The 26,251-nt window shown below is 37.5% G+C and overlaps 1 protein-coding gene across 2 annotated transcripts; it reads right to left on the bottom strand.

Annotated features, from left to right (window-relative positions):
• Nucleotides 1-443: 443 nt before the first annotated feature.
• Nucleotides 444-24,772, bottom strand: RNASET2 (ribonuclease T2). Of its 2 annotated transcripts, none has more exons than XM_032185035.1 (10): nucleotides 24,401-24,772; nucleotides 20,575-20,679; nucleotides 18,202-18,268; nucleotides 13,526-13,584; nucleotides 12,552-12,609; nucleotides 11,545-11,615; nucleotides 7,215-7,328; nucleotides 5,044-5,089; nucleotides 4,761-4,835; nucleotides 444-2,842 (listed from the first exon to the last, which is right to left on the bottom strand). In XM_032185035.1, the coding sequence occupies exons 2-10, from the start codon at nucleotides 20,661-20,663 to the stop codon at nucleotides 2,651-2,653; spliced, it is 771 nt and encodes a 256-aa protein (XP_032040926.1). In that variant the 5' UTR covers nucleotides 20,664-20,679; nucleotides 24,401-24,772; the 3' UTR covers nucleotides 444-2,650. The 2 variants fall into 2 exon arrangements, with proteins under 2 accessions (XP_032040926.1, XP_032040927.1); XM_032185036.1 differs by having other exon boundaries at nucleotides 13,526-13,581.
• Between the last annotated feature and the right edge of the window lie 1,479 nt (nucleotides 24,773-26,251).

Genomic DNA, 26,251 nt, shown 5'->3' with positions numbered 1-26,251 from the left:
GAATCACAAATGCAGCAATGGGAAACTTGGTAATGCTGAAACAGAAATGGAAGAATTTAATTTAACTGAACTCATTGTGATTTTGTATTCATCTTTTATTAGCTTTTGAACATTAACAATTTCTTAAACACAACTCATGAATAAAGCAACCCTCTAGCAATGTCCTTAGTTGCTGTACTGGGTCTGTACTGCTATAAAAAGCAATAAAAGGTGGAAAAAGGGAAGGCGCATGACAAAAAAATGCTGAGTGTGACACCATATGGTATGGAATATGCCTTTGGTTTGTTTAGGTCAGCTGCCGGATGTTCCTTCCTCACCTAATGCTCACCCCCAGCCTGCTGGCTCCTGGGGGATTACACAAAGTCCTGATGCGGTGCCAATATTGCTCAGCAGCAGACACAGCACCGGTGTGATACCACTGCTGTTCTAGCTGCAAGTGCAGAGCACAGCACTGTATGGGCTGCCACAGGGAAAGTTAACATCCCAGCCAGAGCCAGTACAGTTACAAACATGTTACCATACACAATACACACAAAAATATACATACATATGGGAATTTTAGAAAGTGCTGTCTGCTGTTCCTAGTATCAGAATATTACACATAATTATTAAAGTCAATCCCTGAGAAACTATTGAATCACCATAGTATTTCCAGACAATAACATACCTTTTCTGACTGTTTCAGAGAATGTCAGTGAAATGTCCAAAAATTACTGATAAGCAGTAGATTATTTCTGGTCTTTGAGTAACCTTTTGCACTCTGAATGCATGCAAAGTTCTCACTGAATTCAGTATGAATTGTGCAGACACAGTCAACAGCAAGATTCATCCTGTTATACACTGCTGAAAAATGATGTCTGAAAAAGGATGTAAATATCAATCTTAGCCTTACCATCCAAAAATCACTGGAAAAAACACTTCTATCTCAGATTTAATACAATCAAACAGCATTTGAAACCAATTCACCCGAGAATACTAACATATTTAAAACAGCAGTAAATTTATTGCTTTATATAGCAAATACCATGTTGCATCCTTAGTCTTTTCCCTTCAGAATTCCACAGTTTTGATGACAAAGGTCTATTTCTAGTACTTCCAGTAAAACCCTAGGGGTGGAAGGGGAAAGAGTAACTTTAAAGGCTGTATAGCATGCTTCATATAGGTTACAGTAGTTATGCTCCTGCTCTCAGGAAGGAAGACATTCTGAAAGAGACACCCTCACTTTACTGAAATGTAGACATAAAAGAGTGCAAATCATACTTATTACTTGGGTATTAAAAATAATTAAAAAAAAAAAAAATCCAAGTTTCTAAAGTGAGAATTTGAAAAAAAAAAATGACAGCATTCTGGAAGGGCAAATTGAGCCTTAAATGAAAGGGACAGGGGCAGTCAAAATGGGAGTAAATGTAAATGGTTTCTAAACCCAAAATACATGATAAATATGTTCTTAACACTGCATTTGATGTTTTTACAGTTCTATTTTTTCTAACAGGTGTTTCTTTGAGCCACAATTGTCTTTTGAGAGACAACTTAAGACACTTGCATCAACACAGCACTGTGTAGAGGATATTAGCCAAATTTGGTTTTATTTGGAAACATCCAACTTTGTGGATTGTTATCAACTGTTAATCGACAGAAAAACACTACTGCTAACATTTGTACTTTTCACTGAAATTCCTGCAGTGTTTACTGCTTACCTATAAAAAGCAGTTTCTTGGAGCCAAGTGATTTTGCAACAATCTCATTTTTAAATAAATATTTGGGCTCACACTTCTGTGGAAACGTTAAATATTCAAATACTATGAAATATTAAGAATAATGTGTTTCTAAGGTCTAACACTATTTTACTATGCCAGCAGGTAACTTAAGATCTGTCATTCTTCATGATTGTATGAAGTCACTGTAATAAAGTCAATCTGAGAATAGGCAAGGCTGCAACTACAGGTTTCTGGGGGTCCTTTTGGCAGAGAAGCCAAGACCCAGTGCATGCTATTTCATTCACTGAGGAGTTATGTAAAGGTTGTCATCTTTGGTTCTTTCTGATCTCTGGGTGAGGAAAGGTTTAATGCTTCAAAGGACGTGGTCTTTGCTCAGAACTTCTGGAAAGCAAATTTACACAAGGCAGCGGGTATTATCTGGAAAAGGATCTCCAGATAGGTCTCAAGTTATTCTGATTTACAATATTTTCTTCTCAAGAAATTGTCATCTCATCTCAAGCTGATAAACATCCTTTCAAAACAAAGAATGACTTAATTTCTCTGAATCACTGGCACAAAACAGAAGTGGCTAAAGTGGCAGACTGAACTGCATAGGAAACTAAGAAGTCACATCTCTAGTTTGAACACTTATTCAAATTAAAAATGAGCCAAGAAGTCCAGGCAGAGCTATAAATCAGATAAAGATCCAGCAATATCAGAGCTGGATCTTTATATTCAAGACTTCAGCCTAAGTAACCAATTCTAGAATACGGACCTTCCTTCTTTAATGGCAAAAGACTTTTTTTTTCACCAGCAAAAATCCACACAGCATCCTGAAATAGACAGGGTTTTGTAATATTGCTGAGTCAAGACTGTTTTCCAAGGTATACTGTTTAAGCGATTTGTTGTTGTTGATTTGTTTTGTTTAAACAGTTTTTCAAATTCTTGTGGCTTCATTTGCGATGTTGGACCTGTGAAGGATAATAGACTGGAAGAGTGTCATTGCAGACAGACAGCTCCCGAGTTCCAAGCTGCAAGTCAGTCTGCAATCTGCTGGATTCACCCTTCGGCTCTGTGCAGTTTCTCAGCTGCAATTCCTTGGTGAAGCAGAATTCAATCTGACCAATTGTTTGTGCTTTTTCACCCTAGAAACATGAGGAATGAGCTCAGTTTATCGTGGAGAAGATAATAAACCAATTCTTCAGATATACTACCTGTCTATTGAATACAGTAGTGCTTGTCTGTACAGTTGCCTCATGAAAAATATGAAGGGGGCAGATATTAGAGGTATACACTTCAAACAGTTCATAGCACACACTTGCCTTTAAGGAGCAAGCAGACAAGAAAACATATTCCATCGCCATAATTCAGTAACAGTTTGGGGAATCTGCTTAACTAGTAAGTCTCATTATGAAATGCTGTGACAGATTATCATAGAATGGCTCAGGTTGGAAGGGACGTTAAATATCATCTAGTTCCAACACCCTTGCCATGGGCCCACTAGATCAGGTTGCCCAGGACTTCATCCAACCCAGCCTTGAACACCTCCAGGGATAGGGCATTATTTTAGCATTTGCCAAAGTTGTCCAGTACACAGAAGCTGTTCATCTTAGAGAGGAGCTCTGTTTGAACTCTGTGAATATTAAAGGATACGTTTGACCCAAAACTCATCTTTCATCAATTTTTTCAAAAGAATGGGAATTGAAGCAAAGAAAGTTCACCAAAGAAAATCGTTTTTGTAATAGTTTTTTTACTGAAAAGAACACAGAAGTAGGCTGCTAAAATTAGCAGAAATGTAGTTTCTGGATTTCAGAACAGACTAGTGAAAAAATATTGACTGGAAAGAAGGAAGAAAGGCATGAAAATCTTTCATATAGGAAAGGAGATTACAGGAAAAATCCCAGAGAATGCACACACATAATAAAATGCATATGGAAAAAAATAACTCATTTTGAATCCACTAAGAATATAAGAAATAATAAAAAATTTACTCTCTTAAAAATTATTTTAGTTTTGGCTTTTTGTTTTAAGAAGCCTCAGAACACTGCAATGGAGGGGGTAACATGTTTTAAGCATCAGTCTCCAAATATGGCCCTTCAGGCATTCATAATATTAGGTCCCTGAAAGGGGCTACCTTTAAATACCTGAGGTGTCCTCTGTCTTTTCTACTACCCATTAGCTTTAGCTGTTAACCACAGGAGATTCAAGCTGTAAATTACTGTCACATAACATGAGCAGTATCCCTATTGTACTAAAAACAATGGCAGAACTACAGTGAACAGAGATAGAAACTGGGGGTTGTGTTAGCTCTGTATTTCAACATCACGATGTGGGTGAGAGTTCAAACTACATTCAACTCATTATTTTTGCTGCTTAGAGCAACTTAAAAATACATTTAAAAATAATTTTATCCTTGAATTCTTTTTCATGTGAAGTGACATCTGAGTACAAAAACCTCAGAGCACTACTAAAGCAAATGAGCTGACAACACAAGAGCTATTAAACTCCAACAGCAACTGTATCTTGGCAAGTTTTTGTAAAATTGCCGTCTGTGTATGGGCTCCTTTCAGCTCATTCTTGTTGGTTCTAGCAATTTGCTATATGGCAATTAAGCTTTAGCAGGAGCAGAAAGTACTCAACTACAGTTCACTTCTAGCATGATGGCTACAGCATTCATGCAAGAGATGAGGGTTCAAATCTTTTAAGGCAAATAGGTCTCTAAAACCCAAAGCTCCTACTTTATAGGTACCTAACAGCAAAGCTGCTACATACAGAACGGATAGTTAACATTACCAATAACGGATAGTTAACATTAACAATATTTCTATGTTAAGAAACAGCTACAGATTAACATAAGCTTAAATTTGTGGTGCCACCATGTAGGCAATGCTTTTGTGAACTCATTTCTAAGAATTGAGCAATATCTGATCACTAAGGAGCTGCACCCAAAAGGAACACCCAGACCATGCTGCAGATTTTTCACTATTTTTTTTTTTTTTTTGACAGAAAGTGTTTATTTGTTTGAAAGTGGCAAAGTGGTTGTGTGTGTGTGTTTGTTTTTACCTCTTCTGGAGGAAGACATTGGATCTTTGGTGTTACACCATAAAATTTTGTAAGACCTTCTTTTATGGCAGTCATCTGAAAAATTAAAAAGCTTGTATAATTTATTAAGTCACTAGCACATCTTCCAACAGGTCTCACATTTCTAATTTTGCAAAAAGTTTTAGAAAAGCACTACTTTAAAAAAAAAAATAAAAAAATAAGATCATTTACTCTCTAGAAATTAATTAACTTATGCTGAAAGAAGTACACATGATTTTGTTTCATATAAAAGATTGCTTCTTACCTGGTAATATGTACTGCTTGGCTTTATCCCAGCCTTCTGGAGATAACTGAAACAAAGATAGAACACATTTTCATGGTTCCTGTATGCAAATATAACTTCATAACCATAAGGTAAATGAATAATCTTAATGAGAACCTGGCAAGCATTACAATGAGAGGGAGCAAAAGAAAATTGTCCTCCATACTCTGCCAGGCCAAGGGAAGGTTTCCTTTTCTGAAAGGCCACTGCGCACCCAGCTTAGCAGGGTCAGCACAAACCCTCTCCCCTAGCTTAGCTGGAGGAGCTGGGAGAGTTGAGTCTTCAGAGGCAGCTAGAGGAAAGAACTATGCTACTGTCATTTGCTGGATCTCCATATGCTCTGTTGAGTGCCAGGCAGGGCATATAGTTTAACCGTCTCCTTTCCCCTGCCCCAAGCCATACCCCTGTACTCTGACCCCTGTGAAGGAACTGAGGCAGATTTGTGAGGCCTCTTGACACACCCTCGTGTTCTAATGCAGGGAGGGCTTGGCTGGGACAACCAGTGCACAGCACACACAGAGAGGGATGAGGCACGAGGATCAACATCAAGGTCAGAGCAGAAACATTTCCAAAATCACTTTGTAAGGATGTTTTTTTAATACAATGGTTGTTCACAAAATAGAAACAAGGCAACTCTCAATATGCTGTAGCTTATATACACCCCTTCCTTTAGATTCAGTCCTGAGAACAACTTAAAGTGTGGACTTCTAACAAAACTCAGGACCCAACAGGTTCTGAGTATTCAAGTCCTGGCTTCTTCAGTAATAACTGGGAATGTTCAGCATATCTCATGATTTAAACCGTAAGTGCTAATAATGCTCAGCCCTTCCAAGATCAAGTTCTGCAGTGAGGAAATTTAACCCAATTGTCTAAAGGTCTCCCTGTTTATGAAAGTCATTTGACACTGCATATGAGCAGACCAATAAAAGAGGTGATGTTCTGTCATTCTTACAGGAGCCTGTATGACATCCTCTTTTTAATAACTTCTCATTTGGAAAGTTTTAATCACTCTAACACTACTTTTTCTCATAAAAGTATAAATGAAGCACAATGAGAACATTAGCAGTCTTTACTCTTTTCAGTGAAGATTAAATTATGTTCATTTTTACAATGCAGAATATGCTATGAGCAATTAGCTTCAAGATGTTTCAGTCTCTATTATTTTTCATTACACATGCTGATACAGAGTCACATAATCGGTCACTGTGCCATCTGTAAAATGTTTTAATCACACCATCACCACTACTTAGGCAATTGACTTATCAGACATTATTAATTTTAACACTACATATGACATGCTCTTAAGCACTGTGTCTAGAAAAATATGATTAAGTTTTACAAGACACCTGCAAAAACAGGAGGGGGATGGAATAAAGACATTTTCTTTGTGCATACGAATGAGACACTGTTAAAGAGACTGCCTGGACAAGACACTGACAGAACATGAACTGTTTTTTTAATTTTATTTTTTTTAAATATACATTTCTAGATACAAAAGGACAACTTTTCTCCTCTCTCAGATACTGTCTTTTTACACACACGCACCAAAAAAAAAAAAAATTCCTGGTCAACAAATCTGAGTCAAACCCTTTCCCACTCACACCAAGCATTTCTCAGGAAAGGACTCTGCATGTTTGACATTCATTGGCACCCATGTTGTGCATATAGAGTGCTTGAACACACTGCCCTTTGGGACACCCTCTCTTGCTGCTAGCTCTCAACCCCTTCCCAAGATGTTCTGCACAATTTTGCCTGCAGCTTGTCCTTCCCTCCGAGCAGAACGTTGTTTTTCTAAACACGGTTGAGTGTTTAGGCATGACTCAGAGGTCTGAGAGGTTCAATGCCTGGTTTATAAGTCTACAGTTACCATACCTTTTGGTAGTGAGATATATCTGATACAGCTGCTCAAAATGTTCTGGCTTACATTGTCTAAAAGGTTTCTGTGAAGCATGCACCTGCCTTAACAGACTCTGAAGTGACCAGAGACATTCTTCAAAGTAGACAACTCCTCTGAATTCCAGTACCAGAAATAATTTACACTAATACTGATTTTCCCTCTGCCATGAGATGTTTATACTAATTTCTTAAAGTTAGATTTTAAACGTTTAGAAACTATTTGAAATAAGAGCAGAACATAGAGTTCACTAACATACCCATTAAGATTAACATGCTGGTAGAGCTCCAGGGTTTTACCAAAGTATTTCTTCTGAGAATTGAGGACCTCAAGTGTGGCTGCACAAGTCCCATGTTTCTCCCATTCATGTTTCCTACAGGAGGTAAGCAAAATTCAAGTTTCAGAAAACATTATTTGCAAATATCAAGAACCTTGATAAATCTTAAATCTTAAAGTCAAGAATCTTAAAGGGTCTAAGTAAGAAGCGTGATATTGCACACAAAAAATACTGCTCATACAAAAAACAAACAAACAAACAAACAAACAAAAAAACATCACTCCTACCACTTGAATTACAGGATGGAATAGAATGCAAAAGAAAACAATTCCTGTAATTTGAAGGAAGACAAACTCAAACAGGACAAAAAATGTTAAATTCAAAATACATTTGTATCAAGTCTTAAGTTTATTGAACCAGTATATTTTTTAGTAAGACCACCACAGTTTTTATTTTGTTTTTCAAGTTTTCATAAGCCACTTGTATTAAATAAATATGCACAAATAATTACCATCTAATCACAAATCCCTATCACTACCAGAGCATTCCCTGACTTTATGATGTCTTAGTATCTCATGGAATGGCAGAGGAGCACAAGGACAATTTTGTTTTCACATGAAAATCTGCCTTTGAATTGTCCGTTTATAATAATTAGATTTTTTTTAAGGAATGAAAACACTTTGACTAAATTACGCTTGGATCTAGAGAAATTTGTATGCTACTTCTAAACAGAGAATGAATAAATAAATTTGTAGTGTCAAGAGGTTTGAGGCAGGAGAGAAGATTTTAACTCTAAGTTCCCAAATTCAGCCTAGTTAAGTGTTCTCATCGTGGTTGTAACACTTGACTGCACATTAAGCAAATTTCTTACCACCTGCAGAAGTCCACTTCACATGGGTCAAAGAGCAGGTTTCCCAACAAGGGACTTGAAATTACTGATGACAGAAGAGACTATATTTTTAAAGGAAATTGAAACTATTTCAGGTAAATTTGGCAAGAGATACTCACTGAGCAGTTGGTTTGGACCAGAGGCAGACAACAATCAAATGCAAATAGCTACTGGAGCAGCAATAAGCTGGAGGCAAGGATTTGCATGTAGGATGCCTATTTTTCTTCAGAAAAATGTGTATTTATGCATGTGTGAAAACCTTATGGTAAAGTGTTGTGACTGTCTTTTACAGTCTGTCAGTGGTATGTGAATTTAAACGTCCTGCTGTTTCCAGAAAGAAGGCAGAAATAGAGGGCCAAAGATCTGATGGTGCTCAAGAAGCATATTGCTGCTAACATGAAGCTGCTGTTGGACTGGTTTGGGCCAGTTTGCACTGGTCACAGTGGTCAGGCCACAGGGCTGTGAGGATGCTGAATGGAAAGGCACAGAGCTACCCGCAGACAGTGCCCATGCTTCATCAGCTGCAGCAAGCCAAGGACACGCTGGGTCCAAGTTTTTGAACCTGTCTTGTGAGCGCTCCAGACTGGAAAGACAGTTTAGAGTCACTATAAAACAATTACAGCAACTTTAAGATAACATTGTTACTTGATTTTTTGCAGTACAACAATGTGGAAAAACAAAGTGACGCAAATATAGCTAATTCTGACCGCTGGAGCACAGGCATACGAAATTTCACCTTCACCTCTTCCACTTAAATACAAATTGAAGCAGGTAGGAAATGAAGGAATTGTGGGTAAAAGGGAATAATAAACAGTTTGTTTAGAAATTGAAAGAATTAACATCTCCATGCTATTCACTGAGACATTATCCTTCACGTAGGCTGCAACTGACAAGGTCATTTTACTTGAGCCTTAACTCATATGCAGAACATAGCCTCTTGTATTCCCGAAGACCAGCCTCCCTTCTGTAACTCTTCATAATTATAAGCTAGGCAGTAATACAGAGTGTATATGTTACAAGAACTTCGTGACATTTTTTCCTCCTCATAGGACACAAGTACTTTGGCAAGCACACAGGAGTGAAGGTTGCAGCGTTAAATTGGGTGCCACTATATAATTCGTCCTTCTCCATAATTTTCTTGATAATGCTCTTAAGAATCAATGCTACACTTGCATATCTGGAAGCTAAATCCTACAAATGACATCTTAAGGGGCTGCAGAAGTACAAAGGAATCAAATAGTAGAACTCATTTGTATGGAAAAAATGTTGAACATCAGAAGAGATTTTGCTTCTTCTTACGTACAAGGACAGAGTTCCCCCAAGCTCAAAGTCACGGAGATATTGCAGACAAAGTTGGAAGCACATCAGATGGATCCAAGGACTGTAGAAACAACCCAGCCTGAAAATTGGTTCCTTGGGATAGGAACTAAGGTCTGCAAGTGCTGCCCACAAAATATTTAAGATGAATGTATAACAGTTTACAACCAATTTCCGTTACTAAATTTTGAGATCCAAAGCACCCATACCCCTCTATCCTGTTATAAGCAATTCAACACTGTCCAGTTCAAATTCTTTAAGACAGAACTACAGTTAGAGATAGACACATGAAGAAACATACTATGAAATTACAGCAGTCATGGAAAAATCCTGATGTGATACACTGAGATATCCAACAATCATTTTGCTTGTCACTGCTTATGTTGTTTACTTAACTGAGGTGCCTTCAGTGTACAACAATGAAAACCAGATTTACTTTCAGATTCTCTTTTCTGCCATATTGGTCCTTTCTTTTTTTTTTCTTTTTTTTTTTTTTGGAGGGGGTGTTGTTTAACACTAGAGATAAATATGTTTTTAAAAAAAATCGAAGTAAATATTTTAACTGAATTAAGATGTACAACAGGATTTTATTGGCTTTCAATTAGCTTAAAAACTTAAAAACTTGCATTTACAAAATCTGCAATTAGAACCGCCAGTTATAGTGCACTTGTCACCATACTGAAAAGGAGTGAATTACTCTGTCAATCAAAATATTGGTTATGGTGTTCTAACCTAACTTTTCTATCACTTGTATACTAGTGACATTTCCAGATATTAAAATAAGTTCTGTTTGCTAGCCTTGAACTGAAACTAAAAAGACTTTGTATCTGTTTATATCTACTGTCTACCAAAGTATCTCTGTTAGTAAAACAAGGACTGGTATGCACTTGTTTTCATGAACAGGTAGGTGTTCGGGGCATGGGAGGTGCTAGATTTAGGACACGTTTTCTTGTTCTTATTCCAGGAATGGTTTAAGTTGGTATAAACCTGTGATACCACTGAAAGAGGCAGTTGTGCTCTCCTTGGAATAGTGCAAGGAGAAAGAGAGATTACCACTTTTGACATTTACAAGTTCAGACTACCATGAGACACTTGTAAGACCAGTGTAGGACTTGGAGGACACAGATCTTCTGTAGAACAAGGACAAGACTAAAATTAACACCCATTCCCTTCAAGGTTCTCCCCTAGTGACACAGGGAGGAAATAGTCCTCCAATCCAAAGGAAAGCCCCAAAGGCACTTAGAGCTGAGACAGCTAGAGGCACCAGCATTTAAAGCTACACACTCTACATCTTATCTGATGTTACTGCTTTCACAGTAGATCTGGAAGAACAGATTACATTGACTGCATTATTTTAAACTGAAGTCACAGGCAACTCAAACTGAAGCCCCTGCAAACTCAGATAATACTCATACTGCTCTTCAGTCCAAGCATCTGATGATTTAGAAGTAAAAAGAAACATAGAAAAGAAGGAAAACTGTTGTCAGGAGAGGTCTAAGTCTTTTCCTTTCCTATAAGCCAAGCAGGTTGATCACTAAACAAATTCCCATTTGGTCTGATTTACACTGCTAAGAAAGTAAATAGGAAAGTCTGTAGGGAAATGGCTAGGACCATACAAGGAATCCTATTTGTCCATTCCCTCCACTGTGTGAAAGTCCAAAAGGAAAGGTCTCTCAAAGCCAGCAACACAGTGAAGCCAGCTTGGAAGAGGCCTGAGAGCTGTTCTTGCAGCAGGTTTTCACATCCCTAGAGCACAACTGCTATGTAGATTTAAATGTGTCAGCAGCAGCTGCTTCTCCTCCCTGGGGACAAAGAAAACAAACGCATTCTCTCTCTCTCTTTCACTAAGTTCCACTTCTCCAAAATTGCTGCCATAGTCCCTTCTTCAACAGTATGCATTTTGCAGGTGCTCTAGCAAGAAAACTTTAAGAGAAAAAACAAACAAACAAACAAACAAAAAAAAAAAACAGGTGAAGATGTATCACTTTCAGTGGATTCCTGGATGCTGCTTCTCATGCATAACATCTTACCTGAAGAGTTACTAATTCAGATTGACTTTTTTGTAAAATAATATCCAAAATACTTTTTAATTTTGTTCATACTCACCAGAAATGGGTGCGATTCAAAGATGAATGAATTACATCTGGCCAATAGCGTCTCATGTCTGACATAAGATCCTAAAAACAACACAAGTAATTTATCAGTAAAAACTTACCTGCAGCTAAAAAAGTATTTCATACACAATTTATATATATTGATAAATTTTCTAAAACTGAAGCCTTTTCTTTCAATAGGCACAAAATAAACATTTACTTGCAGAAAAATAAGAGAAGTCCTTTTCCCCATTATTTTGAAGATGCTGTTGGTGGTAGTGACAGGTAGATGTGACTATCTGAGTATATTAACACTGACACACTGCCTTGAAGTTAGATTTTCCTTCTACAGTCCCTGCAGAAATTGTTCAATCATGGAGCTTTTCACAGATGTAGACTCACGTCTCCCATCCCCACTTATGTGAGGGGGTTGGACCTCACGGCCTCCAGAGTCCCCCTCCAGCCTCAACCGTTCTGTGCAATTCTGCAAATTAAACATGGGTATTTTTAATAAATATATAAATAAACTTTTTTTCTTTTTTTCTTTTCTTTTTTTTTTTTTTCTCTTTGTGAGAGGACTATTCCCACTGGAGAAGACACATAGAAACTCTGTCTTATTTTCTGTGTTCTGGCTTTTCAGTGGAAAGTGGAACAGGGAACAGGGAACACAAAATGGCTCTGCATTTTTTCACAGGTACTTATTACCAGTGGAGATCTGTGCCTATGTTCTCTAGATTTTTTTGGTAAGGAAGAAGTACCTGAAAAAAACAAATCACATGTCTGCAAAGCTGAGTTTGAATAGATGAATAGCCACTAATGAACACAAGCACTGCAATTTCAATTCATACCAGAAGCACCTAATGAATTTTTTGACTCCTTAAAAGAACATACCTCTCAGCAAACTACACTAACAGTGATATACTATGAGCTACAGATTTTGCACATAGGAAGTGCAAAAGTAATGGCACTCAGCTCTGCTTGGTATGACTTTTTTTTAATTTCATGTTTTAAAATAAATACCTTAATCTCTGTGACATTGAAATGCCATGTCCTATTACATTCTTCACTTTTGTCAGGCCTAGAAAAGCAAAACAGAAGTCAGAAAAGATAGTCTTCCAAGTCACTTCCAAGTAAGAGCAACCTATTACTAGCCTGAATCTTAAATATGCAAGATTATAGCTATAAATTTGATTTAAATATGCAAGTAATCCATCAGCATCTACAGTGTTTTATAAGTAAAAAATTATTAATCATTATATAAGTTATGGCTAAAACTTTTCCCATGTAGAGGCTCTGAGGCCTTTCAATGGGTCACCCTCTGTAAATAGTGCATAGGGTGAATAATGATATGGAGGAGTCTTGCACATCATGTCACTGATGACACTGACCTTCCCAACCATTGCACCAAGTGACAATTTTGCAAGTACCACTAGAAAGTCACTGGAAATCTATACATAATGCTGTTCACCTTTCCAGGACATATAGCTTACCAACCTCCTGTCCTGAATTCTTCCCTATGTTTGTCATGAAAACCTTCAAATTGCTGCCATGGACAATGATTACAGGTAGTTGATTCCTTTGAAACAAATTAGTTTTTCATGTACTTTTACAATATTTGTGCTGAGTTAAGGTACTTAAAGGCACAGGCAGTCATGAGACATTAACAAATCCTGTGTACTCAGGAAGAAAAAGAAAGAGAGGAAACCATACTTCCCTTTCTGTTTGAGAACATCAGTGATGCTGTAAAGAGTTGTATAAACAAAATGCTCATGTGACAAGAAGATTTTAGTAGCTCAGAGAATCATGGGATATACAAGAGTGCATAGTAGTTTTATATCAAAACATAGATTTCCAACAAAACAAAGGCTTTTGTTTGAAGCAATTATAAGATTAAACAGATAGATCGTGCACTTCAAAAACATCACTAAACATCCTAATATGAAACTTAAATTTCATCCTTTCCAGGTTGAAATAAAAACAATCTACAGTCATACCACAGTCCATGAATTGTCCAGTACTCCGGAGGGTCTTGACAATCATTAGCAGCAGTCTGCTGTGGGGAAAAAAAAAAAAAAAAAAAGTAGAATATTTGTTATGTGTACCCAGGAATAATGGTTTAGAGGGAAAATTAAAGCTCATTCACTGGTTGCCCAAAGCACTATTAAGACATGATAGTTTTTGCTTGCCCATACCAGTTCAAGTGACCTCCAGTTACTTGAACCTGTTATGAATTGTGAGCTTAGCTGACAACAGCAGGCATTAAAGTTTTGAAGCAGATTAAGTGAACATCGGGGGGATCCTGAATGGGCAGTATGAAAAGAAGACACAGGTCATGAATAGAGTTAATTCTACATTTATCTTATATTCTAGGTGGCAAGTATTTTTCTCATGATTGGATCTTTTGAAGGAGTGCAGAACCATTAAAATAAAATTTAAAAAAATATATCAAAATAAGCTATAATATTGGACAAGCACACTTTAAGTGTCCAAGAGTACTTTTGGTCTTATATTAAAAATAGGGAAAAAAAAAAAAAAAAAAGAGTAGATTATTAAAAAAAAAGCACTTATTCCAAGTAAAATTATTAGAATGTGTTTCTAAGTGTTTTGGCTTGAGGGACAAGGAAAGGGATAAAGAGGAGGAAAGAACATATATATTCCTACCAACAACACCCCCAGCCAAAACTTCTGATAATACAGGAGAAATAGCCTAAATGTTAACTCTTGTTTAGAGCAGAATATATATTCCTCAACAGACAAAAATTTCTACACTCAAACATCACAGAATAACATTACTGCGTTTTCCTTGATTACCCCACTTAATAATTAGAGATCTTTTGAGTAAACACTTTTCTCCATTAAATAACAGCCTCTTGAGACTTTCCTTCCCCAAAATAATTGCTTTCCTTTTTAGCTTGCATCCCATACCCTGCCTTAATTATGCTACAATGCCTTTTATGCAATGCTGGAACAAGAACAGTGTAGACAAGTGCAGGGAGACCTGTAATCTCACTAATTGCCTTCTGCATGCCACAAACCAGTGGCTGCAAAACTGCAGGATCTGCAAGACTTTCTTGTTATGTGCCAATTTCCTTCCTCTTCTCTCCTGCCACCAACAAACAGAAGCAATTAAACCCAGCAACAGCGTTTATTCCTGACAGGTTTTCAGCAAACACATTTTGAAAGCATCTAAATGACACTGCTTTTGTAATGACACAAGCTTTGTGGAGCTGAAAGACTGCAGCTATCCAGCCCAAAATACAGTAAATCAGTAGCCAGTGGGTAATCACCCCCTGAAAAACAGCCTGCCAGATAATCAGCTTGTGCAACCAGGGTGGGAACAAGAACTGTGCAGTTGTGCTTCTTACCCAATCTTTTACCACAGTTCCCATTCAAGCTAAAGGAAACCCCACAGCATTTAAAATTCAAGGCAGCTTACTCAATCAGGGTTTAGACTGAGACCCAGGACCCATTTTGTTTCCAATCCGAAACAATATATTCTGTAGCCAGATGGAAAGCTAAATGGTCAAAATGTGATTAGACTGCCAACATCTTGAAGTCTCCCTAAAGACCAGATAGGACCCCACACTGACTCTGAAAAGCTCAATGGCATGGCACTAAAAGTCACCAGTTTGTTTTCTGTGGATAAAAGCCCCCTCAAGCCAGTTAGCACCTAAACACTTTGGATAGAAGTGAATGAAAATCTAGTCTCTTTTTAGCTTTAGGTTTGTGGGACGCCAGGAATCAGCTCTACCCTATTGCAGCACTAACCCAGTTAGCTATTTTTTTCTACACATTTCATGATGTTGGTGGTGTTATGCTGCAGGCTGGCAGCACCATACAGTCAGTGCCACCTGTGACACAGAAGGTCATACGGCATTTTGGCCAGCTTCATTCACCTTTCCTTTCTACTAGCCACGGTATTTTTCCAACATTTCCCTTAAACCAATATTGTAAAATACGTAAGCATGAGAAGCTGGGTAACCCTGCTACTTCTGCAAAACACTTTGTGTTAGCCTTCCTGTTTACCCTATACTGACTGCTGAGGGATTGATTCAAACACAGGCAGCTGCCAACTTGAAATGGAGTTACAAACGTGTATTTACAAGTAGGCACTGGACCTCAGAAACTCTTCCAGATCAGGTTAATTGGAAAAAGGAACATTGTCTTCTCCTGTTTTAAAATAATCTGACAACCAGACCCACCCAAGCTAACTATGTGGCTGGTAACACCAAGAAAAGCAGCAGTGGGCTTCTGTGGCACCTATACATAGTAAATCAGCACATATACGTAGTAAAAAGATCACAACAGGGTTTAGTACCCATTTCTTCATAATCCTTCCCATTCTTACCACAGCAGAAACTGAATAGCATACACACTTGCATCAGATTTGCACCATTTCACAAGGGAACACCCAGAAAAGATCTTCCCTTTTTACAATCTCCAAGAAACAAAAGCTGTAATCATAACATTTCTCTAACTTCAAGAATTAAAGATCTTCATAACCCCATAACAGGGGAGGAAAAAGTCCCTCTGGCTGCCCTTGAGTTTCTCCTACTTCCACCTAACAGGATTCACACTCATTTGAGACTGAAAAGTACAAGTTTGAACTTACCACATTTTTTTTTCTAAAACATGTACTTTCCAGTTTAATTGTACAGATCATACTCAGTATTAAAAAAAAACACCAGTCGAACACAATTGCATACAGCTTAAAGCACAGGAAGAGACGAAAGATGTACAGTCTCAAATTTCTAGAATGATGAAATGTGTCTACTACATTTTAAGAAAAGGCCTTTCAGGACTCTGAAAACCTTAAAACTTTTTGTAAACAGAAGTAATATAATGCATTATGCAGTTCCCTTCACCCAGATACTGTTTTTCCTTTTGATATCATGTCAACAGTTTAAAACTGAAGAATGATTTAAAAATACGTCCTCACTGAAATAAAATAGCAATCATACATAAATACACTGCAGATGCTGAATAAACTATATACTTTTCTTAAAAGAAAAAAAAAAAAAAAGAAAGAAACATCAGGATTTGGGAACGCCTCTAAGTTAATACATAGATTAACAAAAAGAAAGCTGTTAGAAGAGTGGAATTGGAACTCCATTTCTTCATATGACTCAGGGAAGTGAAACTGGTCAAAAAGTCATTTCACACGATTTTAATTTCATTTTTTCTTCCCTCCTTTGGGATGCTTCTGTCAGAAAATCATAAGGAATTAACATAATGTGTAAGAAAGCCTACATTTTCTGAAGCTTCGTATCCTCAATTATTCACTGCAATTTCACTGTAAGTACATATAGGTTATTTGCCAATTTACCAACAACAGTATCCTAGAATTAAGAGTAGCAGCCCACACATAGTGCCCAAAGTGATTGTTTTTCTCACTCTTCATGACTCTGCATCTCATTCACTTATGCACAGGCTTTGAACTTCTACTGAGTCTGAATGCCCACTCAAGCCAGGTGCTACGTATTCCAATAGACCAACACCTCTGCCTGAAGTTAGTTACAGTAATGTTTGTTAAGCAAAAGAAAAAAAGAAAAAAAAAAATCAGACACAAAGTGCATCAGGTCTCCCCCTGACCCACCTCAAAAAAAAAAAAAAGCAAACAAACATAAACCAGAACAATGGCTACTCCTTGGTCTCAGTTAAATACAGAGCTTTCATATTGGTATCTTCCTTATACATTTAACTAATGTAAAGCGCATCGTTTTCTCCACAGAAGTTTCTGTCATTATATGAGTTTTGCTGCTACTGTTTTTATATGTAGTTCCAAAAATAGGAATGAGAAATTAAAAAGTACCTAGAGCATTAAAAAAAAAAAAAAGAAAAAGACTATACTATTATAATAAATAAACCTAAATGTCCCCGAAGTGGGACCTCTTTAGCTCCAAAACCATTTGACTGAGACTAAACCTTTTGTATTACCCTCTGAGTATTTAATCCTTGTGTCAGTAAATCTGATCACATCTTCCACTTTGAAGTACAGCATATTTTAATTCAACTATATAAGAAGAGGCCTTCAAAGATTTCCCGCATTAAAAAAAAGTTCTACTTACCAGATGGTAATAGGTATTTAATAGCAAAAGGTGCATAAAATTACAATTCTTATTTATGTTCTTGAAAGACATATATTGGGAGGTTAGGTTCATTTTTCATTCCTACCCCCAAACACAGAAATGCTCCAAGACACCCACAGCTTTGCAGCACTGTCTTTTTCCAGACCAAATCCATATTTGATCCGTTATCATTAAAACTTTAAAGCCAACATTATAAAACTAAACCTTGTTGTGCAGCAAACAGTTTAATACTAATCTGCTGTCTTCAGTCAAACGAGGCATGCAAGTCTGCTTGCAGAGTCTGGTAAAAGTCTAGGACTAATGAGAGATGAAAAAACATGTAACAATTAAGACAGAGTATAGTATGTCCCACATTGACTATTATAGTTGTAGCATGCCATGGTTCTCTCGTTTACAGCTACACTAGAGAAAAACTCAAGAAGTTACAAAAGCTGCACCAAGATCAGTCAAACCTTTTATAAAGATACAGGTGTATAAACAAGATTAAATGCTTAAGGGGCTTTATTTACTCTCTTTTCAAACATTTATTGTCCAAGGCTCCCTTTGACAGAATAAAGGAGAACGAAACACAAAAATCTCACCTTACATACAGTCACGGGCCAATGATGAGCAAGATAAAGCTTCTTCCAGGTATGAGGGTGGCTGTCACTGGAGAAAGAAAATATATATTTTTTTCTCAAGTATTTTAAAAAGAACAACACCTCCAGTTAGCAGCACAACGTCTACTATATATATATAAGACAACACATTGCCTTTATAGCTGGCTGGTTCTGTTTACAGCTTCTATTGCAATAGAACTCCAAACACTGCAGGACCAAACTATAACAGATCACTTAGAAACAGCATATTTAGAAACCTGCTAATACCCCCTCATTGTTAAACAAATTCCATGTCTGGCTCCATATGCTTCCTGTTTCTTAAGATATGGAAAAAATGTGGTATTCTGTTTTATATTTAGGAAGGTGCCTACTGGCAAGCTTTAACAACAACAACAACATATACTTGCTTAGGATATTAAGAATCTTCTAATTCTGCTTGATGGGTGCATTAGCTAAAAAGAATGTATACAGCATTCTTGGAACTGTAAGTACTCTTCTGAAATAAAAGACTACAGACAACCACAAACAACGCAGTTGACACTACAGGAGATGTAATTTGATCTGGCAAGTGTCACCAACCTTTCAGACAAAAAAAAAAAAAAAATTGAATAAAAAATCAGAATAAAAAAGGAACAACCATAAACCTCAGAAATGCTTAATTCATCATTTTCTAGACAAACATTGCATTTTTAAATGCTTTACATAAATTAACTAATTTTTGAGTATCAAACTTGCAAAAAGTTATCAAAAAATTATCAAACTGTGACACAGCCTGTAAGACCGTACCTAAGAACTAAAGAAGGAATATCCCATATTTTACCAAAGCACTTGTGCTTCAAAGCCTTTTAGGACAAAGACATCTATAATTCACAGAGTCGAAAGTACTATCTTATTCCTACTCCAGAAAAAATAATAAAAAGTTTACAAATTGTTTAAAAATGATGCATGATTTGTTTAAAATGACACTTTAAAAAGTATCTTCAACACTTCTACAGAAGCATCTTCATTTTCCAACAATTCCAAGAAGCCATTCTGGATAAACTGGATGTGGATAAAAACCGGTTGCTTCAGACACTGCAACAGACGCATTAAGCTATAAAGCAACCATATTAAGTAACTATATTAAACAACAGGTGAAAAAAAAAAAAAAGAACAGCAAAACTTTGACTTGTTCAAACTGACAGCACTATGTGCAGAAGTGTTAAAATAATTATTTTCTGGAAGCCAGTAGCCATGTCTCCATATTTTTGCCTGCTGGAGTTTGTATTTAAAAAAAAAAAAAAAAAAAAAAAGTTATGTGAGAAAGCTATTTCTCAACTTGAAGGAGTAGGGATATTCTCATGTTACATCAGTTCCCTTTTTTTTCCCTTCTGGTTTTGCTAGTCTGTAATGGTCATATTTATTCTTAAGTATTCACATGCATATGTGTTTTCTAAATAATTTAATCAAATAGGTCTAGAACAAATCAGGCATAGTCACAATGAAAGCTATTAATGCTTCTAACTATTTTTTACTGTGGAAACCTGAATACAAGAGTTCCCTAATATTATAGAGCACTTAATTTCCTTGCTTAGAAAAATATAATCTTTCACCTGTATTTGAAATAGTAGGTGAATTTCCACAATGACAACCAACAAGTTCTCCTAAAATACAGATTTTGGCTAATGACAGGTCAGAAAGTTAATCTGGGTTATTCAAAAATGTAAGTTTTAGAAACTTAAACTCAGTACTAGAATCCAAGGAAAGACATTTTCAATACATCAGGAATGTCTCCCTTTGTTTTCAACAGAAGTTACCCTGCTCCATGCAGTTCAGCACTGTGCCTCTATTCAGAGGTGCTATTACTGTTGCCACCATGGCCAAGCTATAGCTCAAGTCCCATGAATTTGAGAAACCTCAGGACAGTGTCTAAGTCACCAACAAGTCGACATCTGAGCCCAGAGTTTGCCAAGTGCAGCAACAACCAAAAGGCTGAACACCTAGCCCCAGATGGGATGCTGTATAAAAAGAATTTAAAATTAATGGAACTGAGAAAATAGCATGCAAAAAGAAAAAAAGAAAAAAAAGAAAAAAAAAGCCAAACAAACAAGCAGAAGTATACAGTTGGTGCAATTCATCCCATAGGAGTAATTGCAGTTTTTATTGGTTTTTATTTTTAATAAAGCTCTCCTTCTAGGCATGCACTCCACTCCCCCAGCTAACGTATGTGAATCACTTCACCAATCTACGAAAAGCATAACACATCAAAAATAGCACATAGTAAAGCAAGAAAATTTACACTCATTAGAAGTTAAACTATAATGTTCTGCCTTTAAGAAGTAACTATTAGGAGTATCATTTTTAATCATATCTTACCTCTGATGGAATTTATCTGAAGTACACCAACAACATAACGCCATAGAAAAACAACCCAAAATCCAATAGTGCAACTTAGCAGGCTTCATTTTGTTAATCAGATAGCTGTAAAAAATAAATAATTAAATAAATAAATAAATAAATAAAAATAAAGTTGTTAAAGGAAATCTTTTACTTATCCAATTACAAGTGTAGAAACACAGAAAAACAGAAGTACTTCAGAAAAAGCAGGCAATATCAACTCTACATTTACAATGACTAAAATGAGGATCTCTTTCAAGGCTATGCCTGATTTTCCAGTTTTTATATTCTAACTTTCATAAACTAATGGGTGATATCAGCTTTGAGGGTTTTTCTTTGGTTGGTTTGTTTTTTGGACTCAAAAGAACCCCTCTCCAATAAACAAAGATGCATACACTTCCCATGCAACTATACTTTAGGAAATGTAAGACTATGCTTGTGGTCAGCTCATGTGCTAGGAGTGACTCATTAAAGAAACTTTGAAGTTAACATTGGACATTCATGTTGGATTGACCAAGGCTGATATTAAAAACCCACTCCAAGTAAAGTATGATGTCTAAGGATGAAATTCCATCCAAATGCAAGTCTGCTACTAAAAGGATGTTTAAAAAAAATGCTGCTAAAAACAAATTGGTGCCAGTTCTTGTTATAAACCTGTAAGAGCCTCTACAACAGGCATTTGACTGGTCTACCTATCACCTTGTGAACCCTGGAAATCAGGGGAAAAAGACAAACAAACAGAAAACCACCTTAACTTTCACCAACAGGCAACTTTCACTCAGCACAATTCTAAAAACCACAAATGCTTACTGTACAAATACAGCACAGCATTTCAAATGCTGCCTCTTAGATGCCAGAAATAGGAGCACAAGTACATATTTACATGCAATTTTTAACGCCTTACCAAACCTACTTTCCAACTTCCTCATTTTGACAGCCCCACAGACTGCAGCACATGCATATACCCTGTGTATAGTCTATGTCCCCCTTCCAAGAACACTCACTATGCAACTGATACTCCTTTTTTTTCATGAAGGCTTTAAAATTAATCCTCTCTTATAATGGCCAAAAAAGCGCCCATTTTGACGGCTGTAAAGACTGCTGATTCAGCCATAACAGCTAACTTTAGGAAATTCATTGCAATTCTAATCCACAGCTGTTTATACGCAAGAGTCCATTTCTCCACTGTTATCATGCGACTGGACCAAGTTACAAGCCTGACACCTGCAATTCTGCAAAACATCTGTGGCAGAGCTCATCTACACAGGAGATGGACTCCCAGCTTGCAAAATGTGTCAAAACTTCAGTACAGGTGTGGGGTTGGGGCAGTAACTGTCTAAGTTAACCAGATAGATTTATTACAAGTTTTTGCCAAATTGTAAAGGAATTGCAGCCATTAAGCTATTTATTTATTTCAAATGTTAATGCTTCTATAATTTGTGATGGATATATATATATTATCAAGGTAAACAGCGTGGCCTACTTTAAGATACAATGTCACTAAACAAACCTTACCTGGCAACTTTTTCTGATCTAGTTTCAGAAAGAGACAGAGAGAGAGATGCAGGATTTTCACTAACGAGGTGAAAATGAGCACACAAAAAAAAATCATGAAACTTACTGTGTGCTATGTCATATACAAAAGTGACTAATAATGTAGAACTAAACTTTTGATAAAGATAGCCAAAACAAAACAATTTCTGTCATATAAGATGTGTTATATTCATGTACTGTACACACACACACCAAAAAAAAACAAAAACAAAAACAAAAACAAACAAACAAACAAACAAAAAAAAAAAAAAAAAACAAGTAAACAATTAACTGCAGGGTATTCAATTTCCTTAGGAGTTCTGCATTTAAAGTGAATTTGAGTCTTTTCACTTGAACAGCAGGAATTAATAAAGTGATACTGAGCTTTATAGACCTATTTATGATTTTACCTACTGATATTTTCATTCGACAACCAAGCAAGCAAGACTTAGCTTTCTGCATGATAAACCACCTAGCCAAGTTAAAATACTGAGAGACATAAGGAGCCTTCACGTAAGATTCTGCCCTGCCTCCAAAATCACATTTCTTCAGATAGATGAAAGTACCAAGTAAAGACAATAATGTTACACAGAGTAATCAGAAAGGCTACACTGTAGAAGAGTCTGGGAGAAAAAACAAACATCTTCAGGAAGTAAACTGTGAAAGAAAGATAAACTAGCAAACATTATGACACTTCTTTTGCAAACTGGTATGACTGACTTAACAGGACAAGCAGGCACAAAGAAATGGCTTTTTCCAGAGACAAAGTTGCAAAAAAGCATAAAGACAATAATCTCCTTTTTCATTTGAGCCCTACATTTGGTCAAATAACAGCTTGATTGGGGGCTTCAGAAAATGCTGTTATCTAATCAGTGGAATAATATTTATTCTGCATATTTCTTTGCCCCCTGAAACTGGAGCATAAGGACAACAGGGACAGCAAATAGCTCTAATAGCCCCTAAACTTTTATATAAGAAGGACACTTTCCACTGATAAGCAATACATGCTGAGGTTTTAGTTCAGAAGACCCTAGCGGAAACCAGCAAGAAAACAGTGCAGCTATGATGACATCATCATGACTGACTGATTACTAGAGTTTGTCTTTTATCAGTCTGTGACATTGATGTTGGGAGAGGAAAATTGTCAGTCTCACCTGAAAAGCACCCAAAGGTCTGAGGAAATACATATCCAAATTAAAACTGTATTAACAACTAAGATGTATGAAGCATGTTCATGTTTTAATGGAAATTTGCTTTGTTTAGTAAATTACACTGGATTTCTAATTCCACACATACAAGGAAAAAAAAAAAAGACGTGTGTAATTAGCATATAATATGTTAATAAGAGGAAACAAATTTTGTATTATGAAAGTTAGTTATAAAAAGTCATAATATTCCTAAAGATTGTAATTAGGAAAACCTACAACTTAAAAATGAAACATGCACAGAAGCACAAAGTCACTGCTTGAAACTTTAGTCTATTGACTCATTTTCCCTATAGATAAAAGCCCAAGTCATAAGAACAGCTTCAGGATGATTCTTGGTTTACTGTGTCTGGATGCTAATGCAGAGCACTACTACGTGTGTCTGTAACTGTATCAGGACAAGCCCACTTTCAGCTATACAAACACTGCTCTGTGCTGTCAAAATTACCTGCCCAGACTTAACAAGGACTGGACAGAACTTGCTCTTGTAATAAATAGTGACAGGATCTTTAACATGTTTACTGCTGTTTGAATTCTGACACAGCATATTGAAGAGACTGTTGACATAGCACACGCTTCTTTTGGACGTCAGCAATTAACTTTATTCTACTCCCTTAGTTTCGTTTTGGCTTTTAACAACTAGCTTGACCAATAAAGGTCACGTAAAGTTTCCTGGTTTACACTTAGTTCAGGCGTATAGACTGAGAGAATAGAGAAGAGGCTGCAGAGGAGCACTTAACACATCTGTGAGAGGACTTGCATCGCTAACAGCATAGCTCACAGCCTGCTTGATGCCGGCAGCAGTGGCTAGAGAGCACAGGGCACCTCAGCTACCCGGCAGCTAGCAGTGCGAAAAGGTGCACCCATGTTTGGTGCCATCTCAAGCAGGGGCACACACACTACCTCTGCCACAACAAGGCAGACAGCCATGTTATTTCTTTCTAGCAATGTTCTCAGCTCTAGCAGTTTTCACCTCCATAGCGCTCTCCCTGCTACCCACTCTTTCCCAGCCTGACTGCTGAGTAACTAGAGACAGCACTTTAAAGATTTCCACACGCAGTACTCACGTCCACCGCCACTGCAGCCCTTTAGCAGGAGTTTCTCAGGCAGCACAGCTGGGGCAGGAGGGCTGGAAGGAGCCTGGGACCGCCCGGTGCTGCGCTCAGCAGCCGCGCTGACTTCCTGGGGAAGTCCCGAGCAAGGCTGCACGCGTGCCCTCCTCGCACATTAACCCGCACACCGCTCCGCTCTGGGCGCGGCGTTAGAGATTTTTATTTTTTTTTTCTGAAGGGAAAAAATAAAAAATAAAAATCACATTTTAATACAGAGACATTTCTGTACAGAGCGCAGCACGGCCAAGACCTCAGAGAGATGACTGCAAGTGACAAGAGGATACCAAAACTGTCCGTGTCCTCCTCCTCCTCCTCCTCCTCCTCCTGGTCCCGGAGGCTGAGGGCGGAGCGCACCCGGGCCGCCCGCCCCGAGGAGGCCGAGGCCGCGGCCCTGCCGGGCCGTGCCCCCCTCCCCGCCGCTATGGCGGCCCCGCAGCCCCCCGGCCTGCAGGCGGCCGAGGCAGGGCTGTGCCCCGGGGAGAGGGGCTCAGGCCCGGCGAGGCCGCTGCGTGCCCTAAGCGTGCTCAGCCCGCGGGTGAGGGGAGCCAAGGGGCGGCTGATGAGCGAATCGTAAATGCCATGTGGGATTGTTAATCCCCATTGTCTACTTCGGAGCTATGTCGCAACCGCCCTCTGTGAATACGCTTGAGAAATATGTGGGCAGATCTACTTCCACAAGCAAAACAGCAGTTGTTTTGAACAAAATAATGACAGCCTTTGTGGTGAAGTCTTTGTTTAAAGTTGCCTTATTACTCCCTGGTAACATATTCTCGTTATGTTTACACAGTAACAAGGAGGATGAGGCAAAACTAATCTTTGCCTACCTTTCTATGGAAACATGAAAATGTCATGCTGAAAGGAGCCAGTGAGCCATCTGCTGTTGTCCCTGACGGTGTCTGAGGTATCAGAAGTTACAGAAATTTTGTTGAGAGTTAAAAACAATGAAGTTTGCCAAAGTCTTGTATTCATCATTGCTTCTCCTCCCCCTGTTGCTGAGGGCATCCACCACTCCATCTGGCACAGAAATCTTCACTGCCCATGAGGAGTCAGCAGCAGACACAGACACTGGGTTATTCTCTCATCCTCAGATTTCATCTTTGCAGAGTAGGGATGAAAAGAGTGAGCTGTGCTGCATGTACAGTACAGCTTGCGAGGTTTTGTGCACCAATGCTGATCCTGTTTTGAGGCACAAGGGGGATTTACATTCTGAGGCTGCAGAGGAACACTTTGCGTTTTGAGGAAACTAAGCCCAAAAACAAGTTTCCCCTTTAAGGTGGTTTTAAAGGGAGGTTCAAAGCTGATCTGAAATTACGTAGTATGCAAGTTATTAGAACAATGAAGCCATGCTTTTATGTCATGGTATCATTACAAAATAGTGTATGTTAATGGAGGCTATTATTAAAATAAGTGTTTTTGGTAAATATGAGAAACGTAGACAAGGGATAGTGAGTGACTTTGGATAGATATCACCCTAAGAATTTCCATTTAATATTTATCTATGTACTTGAAACAAGAAATTTGTTAATAAATCAAAAATCTTAAATCAATCATTGTATCAGATGCAGATGCTGACACCTTTAATGAGGAAGAAAGCCAGGTTCTATTTTCAGTGTTTTCAACCTTTTTATATCATGAATATATGACTACAAATTGGTGGAAGATGGAGGATGCATCAAAACATTTGAATAATGTCATCTAAATTTTTCGTGGAAAGATCACTTTCCTCAAAAAAAATCAAACAAACTTAATTGTATCTTATACTTATAATGAATGCTGAAATGTTTTGTTTGGAAAACAATAACAACA

Source organism: Aythya fuligula, chromosome 3 (genome assembly GCF_009819795.1).
Source record: "Aythya fuligula isolate bAytFul2 chromosome 3, bAytFul2.pri, whole genome shotgun sequence".
NCBI classification, from domain to species: Eukaryota; Metazoa; Chordata; class Aves; order Anseriformes; family Anatidae; genus Aythya; species Aythya fuligula.
Note: the sequence above shows the minus strand (reverse complement) of the source record. Positions and strands in the feature narration are given on the sequence as shown.